Source organism: Bactrocera dorsalis, chromosome 5 (genome assembly GCF_023373825.1).
Source record: "Bactrocera dorsalis isolate Fly_Bdor chromosome 5, ASM2337382v1, whole genome shotgun sequence".
NCBI classification, from domain to species: domain Eukaryota; kingdom Metazoa; phylum Arthropoda; class Insecta; order Diptera; family Tephritidae; genus Bactrocera; species Bactrocera dorsalis.
Window position 1 is genome coordinate 45859293 of NC_064307.1, and position 6000 is coordinate 45865292.

The 6000-nt window shown below is 35.0% G+C and overlaps 1 protein-coding gene across 1 annotated transcript in view; it reads right to left on the reverse strand.

Moving 5' to 3' along the window:
* LOC105223623 (breast cancer anti-estrogen resistance protein 1) overlaps nucleotides 1-6000 on the reverse strand; it is a 62453-nt gene extending 56453 nt beyond the window's left edge. The window contains exon 1 of the mRNA XM_049458523.1: nucleotides 4883-6000. Coding sequence (XP_049314480.1) covers nucleotides 4883-4948 — 66 coding nt within the window. The 5' untranslated portion in view covers nucleotides 4949-6000. The remainder of the gene's footprint in view (nucleotides 1-4882) is intronic.

Genomic DNA, 6000 nt, shown 5'->3' on the forward strand with positions numbered 1-6000 from the left:
TCAAAAGGATCCTTTAAATCCCTGCAATGCGGCGCCAGCAACCATAATTGATTAGATAACATTAATAGCGGTTTTGTCAAATTTAATAGTCGAGGCGCTGCGGTTTCCAACGAAGAGTTTTTTGAGGATTTTTAGTCTCATAACCTCAAGTACTTTTGGTAATTGAATGGGATAAAAAGAGTAATCTTCTGTTTGGTGAGCTTAAACAGTTAGACTTTGGTGAGGGTGCGATAATATGCGAGTTAATTTTTTATTTAACTTCAATTCTCTTTGGCGTCACCAATGCAGATCAAATATTTCTTTTTTTTTACCAATTTTCTGTCACCAGGAATAATCTTTAATGTTTGAACAGAACGCAAAGAACAAACTTTGTTCAACTAAGACCAAATCAATTAATTAGCGTTAAAACTATGGTAATCTGTCTTTAAGAATCGAATACGACTTATAAATTAAAGTTGCAAATTATTTATTTGAAGAGCTTTGTCGAAGAAATTCAAATTGCACAATTGTGTTGGATAATTTTAACTTTTTTCGCAAAGCTCGTTGTACAAAAATTTGGGTTTAGAAATCAAATTCAAGATTATATTCTTCAATGGTTTTTAATTTTTGTAGCGCTCAGCCAAAAGATCTTGCAACTCTCCAATTTTAATCTCAGACGGAGCGAGCATTCTTCTTCCACCGGGGTGTTTTTTACTTGGCGGTTCCCAAACCCAGCGCACAACCCTGGGGAGGGATGATTCGTCTTGTCTTTTTAGCTCGCCTTCAAACGGATGTTTTTTTGGCTACTCAGAGGGTACTTGGTCTAAGGCCGGAAGTTGGGAGCCGCTTGAACCATATGTAAAAGAATCGTTTCGGGGCACTCCCAATTGAATAGCGCTCAGAGAACTTTCCTCACTTGAATGAACTTCTACACATGGCTCCACTTTCCAGAGCAATCATTAGAAGGCAAATTAATAACAGAGACTTAGATTTGTCTTGCCGAGAAATGCTTTAAATTTGTTTTTTTTTCACAATAACTATATCAAGACTAGTGCTTATTGACCGTAAGATTATTCTGAGTTTTATTAAGATAAGAAACATATTATGCTTGGTACTTACCTCGGAACATGATTACGCTTTTACGTTTTTGCGGAGAGCTACAGATTATCACACACGTTCTGCGAGTAGTTTAGATATTTTAATGCAGAATAGATCGCTATGGTATTTGGTAGAGGACTTAAGTTCTGAGCTTCACTATTTGAATTCAAGGAAAATCAAGAAAATCACGCTGAAGCTGCTCAAAAATCAAGGTGATGCTCATATTTTTGTGCAACATGAATTTGTTCCGGAGGGGCAGACTATCAATAAAGCGATCTATTTGGCCATATTGAGACGTTTGTCTGAGGGCATCCTTTGAAAACGTCCGAAATTGTGGAAGCATAATTCACGATGATATTGCACCATCAATTCGAGCCAGGATTGTGACCGAATTTAAAGCCAATACGCAATGAATATCATCGATCAACCACCGTATTCACCAGATTTGGCTCTGTGTGATTTTGTTCTTGTTCTTCAAACTGAAATTGCCGTTCCGTGGAATTCGTTTTCAATCGATCGAAAAGATAAAACAAAATTCGCTGAAAGAGCTGAAGGCCGTCCTAAAATTGCTTATGAGAAGTATTTCGAGGACTGGAATTGGCATCATTGCCATAACTGTATTACATCTGTTGGGGATTACTTTGAAGACGACAAACTAAATATTGATGAATAATATAATATTTTTCGTTTTATTTACAATTTCTGCGAACTTTTTGTCACAATATAATTTCCGAAAAAGGAGATTTAGCATATTTCAGCTTTAAATATACGTATTTTTGACACCATAACAAAATATGGAGTCCACTTCATAAATTTTTGCGTACAAATAATTTCAAAAAATATGGCAAGATCGTCATTTACATTAATTGAGTTAGAATAATGCATGAAGACCTAATAAATATCATCACATCCGGCTAAATACTTCTGAATCTCTCTACATTTTTATATTCCAAGCACATCTATAAGTATGAACCTATAAATATTTATATGTATATCCAACTGAACAGATATGTCCAACTCCAAGCGCTCAAATATTGTTTTATATATTTGCTGTAATCTCAATAATTCAATATAAATGCATATTATGCACATATTTACTTCTATATTTATATGCAACCGTAACGAATGAGCCTAAATCAATGCCAAGCGATTTGCATAAAAATGCATAATCCATATTTCATGGCGGCCGAAAATGGCGCGTCTTTGGCGAACCATATTTTTATGCGATTATTTCAATTAGATACAAAAAAAGATCGTTTTCCCAGCGGAGCAGCGCGATGCGATTCACATGTCCGATTATCGGCGGCTAAGCTGCGAGCTATACTTTTGATCATATGTATGCATGTATATATAGTATATACACATGTTTATAAGTATGTATGTGCGTTCGCATAAATGTTTATAGATCACTTAGCCAGCGAGCGGCAATATGTCGCAATTATGGATACTAAATAAGCTTGCAACCTGCAATTGTACGCCGCCTGCTCAGCACCAACACACCTCCGTCATCCGGCAAACTGCCAGCAACAAACAGCAAACAACAATTCTTGGCGCCGTGACTCGCGTCGACGCGTGAGTGAGCAAAATATGGCAGCAGGAGCAAAATACTGACGATCATGAAGGCGCGATAAGAACCGCAGCGACGACGACGAATGACAGCGGCAGCAGCAGCAGCATGGCAAATGGCATCAGCAACTGCCAAAGGCGGCTCAATGAAGTGCAAGATACACACAAACAAACACACATACATACATATGAACATATTTCACAAACAACAGCTCAATCGTTTCAGTGCATTGCTTGCAAGCTTCGTCGCTGCGGTCGGTCAGTCGTTTGTTTGTTGGATTGTTGTTGCTAGCGATGCAGTCAAGCATATGCTACCCCCATTGTGTTTGTTTGTGTTGGTGTCATATGCCAAATGTGTGCTGTCAATTGCTTAATCGCGGTTTTGATCTAAAAATTGCAACAGCAACAACAAGAATTTACTGTAGTACAACAACTATAAGTTATCGGCTCAACGTCTTGTGTCTAACACAATCGGCGCGCCGGTCGGGTCCCTTATGAAAATGCGGGAATGCAAATTGCCAACAATTAAATAGACAACTTAACAACACAACAACCACAACAGAATTACAGTAATAGTTGTACCCTGTAATTAAAACTGCCATAATGCGCGTTCGTTGCTTAGCAGCAACAAACGTTTTGCGCAATCATTTTTATACCTTCAATGGCTGTGTTGGACGGCGTTTGGTTTATACTTTTTGCTTAGTCGAAATTCGGAAAAGGGTTTTTTAAGGATTTGACAACACGTAAAACCCTGTTCTGTAAAAATGCTTCCACATTTTAGGTTAAAAGTCGTCCAACATGGCCTACTGCTGAATTTTCACTTTAAGCAAGTCCTATAAATGCATATAAGAAGAGTATATATTGTCTGTTTGCAAGAAGATAAAATATATGAATTCCAAATCGAATATATTAACTAAATAAGTTTAGTCTTGTAAATCGAGCTATTATTATTAATACCTATAACTGTGTCCTTTAGGATCTTATCCCATAGTTAGCACCTTACCTTAGCCTAAACTTAAGAAAAAGGCAGCTCCTGCATTAGCATCTCAAAAGAGAACGTTTGAAAAATTATACAGATATTTTTTATTTGGTACTATCGTCTAAGTTTTTATTTTTCTTACGAAGCAGCCAAAGCTAAAGTGAGACGAGATTTTTATTTTTCAACACAAATTAGGAACTGCATATTTTTAATAGATTATCGTTTAAGTTTTTAGCACTGTTAGATATGATCCCAACTTATTTGTATGGCAAAATTGATATAGATTAATTCTATATTGTATTCAAATCTGTACCTTACGCTACAATATTTTATTGACTATATGATGACTAAGGTATACATCTTTAGACCACATGTAGCTTCTTTCTAAAGTATTAATAGGTTTCTGCAAAGATAACCATGTGCAAAATTTAACTGAGAAAACTTGAGTTAAAGATTTTGAGACATTTTCGAGATTGAAAATTTGGGGGATTCCGATATTAAATATTGTGGGTTTTGGCAAAATTGCCATCGGGGTTTTGAAAACTTTAAATAGATTCCAAAATATGTATACCTATAAGCAGCATCTTATAGATTAAAAGAAAATAGTAAAAAAGTTAAGCACGTCTGCACTCAAACCTATTGGCAGTTTCTTGGGTTTAAAATTTGTTAGATTTAGAATAATATCAGTAGGATTTTTGAAAATTTTTCAACGTTCCAACAATTTTGTCAACTTTTTTTAAATAAACGCGAGTTCTTGTTTCGTATTTGCTGGTTTCTTGGCTATAACGGTACATTTTCGACTTTCAACATATATGTACATAAGTAATCAAATTCAGCGAGCATTACTGTTATTGTAATGGGTATACAAATTGTCGTTATATACATATGTATTTACATGTTTATGCCAAGCAGTAAAGTTTTTATGATTATTTGCTAGCTCATTTCACAACTGACATTTAACTGTGACATTAAGTTGTCTTTTTGTAATTATTATTTTTTTTTTTAATTTTTCCATTTTTATGTTGCTATTTGTTTTTTTTATAATTATTTTATTTTTTATATGTTTTTTTTTTAACATTTTTTTAAATTTATTTTTTTTATATTTTTTTTCTTTTTTTAATTTAATTTTTTTTTATTTGTATTTTATTTTATTTTCTTTTTGTTTTAATGTCGTCATTACTAACTACTTCAATTCAGCTTTGACATCATTTCGTACGACTATAACTAATTGCCATTACGTAATATGTGTTTAGTACAGACCTTTTGAATTTTTATGGCTTGTGGACGTGGGACATCATAGTCCTGCAAGTAGCTGGCATCCAACATTTTGTTGCAATAATTCGAAAACAATTTTTGAAATTACGCCACACAGTTTGCTGATTTCACCAAGCAAAATTCATCAAAGTGACACAGGTGTATGCTTCCAGTTATGAAGTCATATTATTTACACTTTGTTTTCGTGCCACAATTTTTAATCTTTTTCTTTTCCAAACCGCGCGCAAAATCGAGCTATTTAAGTATATTTAATCCAGGACAATATAAATAAATGAAGCTCGATTTGAAAAAGTTAATGGCTTTAGCACAGATTTTTTTGTCGCCGAAAACGCCAGAACAACAACACTAACGCCTCGCAATCACTTCAAACAATTCATAAATCTTGTTAATTAAAAAATTTTGTTGTTATTATTATTTTGTGTTATTTGCGCACTTTTTTGCCTTTGTCACTACACAATTTCACAGCTCATAATCGTAAAGCCCGCTAACAAAAACAGACAGACAGACTTGTTTTTGCGCTCGTATATTTCTTTTCTATGTGGAATTCGCGCCCGTAAACACTATGGTTTCATATTTTTGTTTTTGTTTTAATTTTTTTCTTTGCAAGCTCAGCTTAAAAATCAAGTTTAGCATGAACGGCAAGTCGACTCGAAGTTTTATTAAAAAATATATATGTACACACGCACTGTCGTATATTCGCAGCAGTAACAATTCACTACAAAAGACTATAACGATGACTGCGACGTTCCAAAAAAAAAATAATAATAATAAAACACAAAACACCGAAGCAACACTTTATAAGAGACCCCTTTATGCACGGGTATCAAATTGATGCCAAAAAAGATAATGGCAAAAATGAAATTTTCGCCAAAAACCGCTGAGCTAATTCGAAATTTCGGATGCTTCGCCGTCAACTGGCGTTGCTACTCGTGCGGACGACGGCGCAAATGCGTTTAAACTTAACCAAAACGTACCGAAAAAGTCAACACGAGATCTCGTGTAGCTGCGACACTGGCTAACCAGTACGGAAAACGAGCAGGCAAAACGTTTACGTTAAAAGCAACCGCAACACAGCACCGATGTATTTACTGCGGCAACGTTTC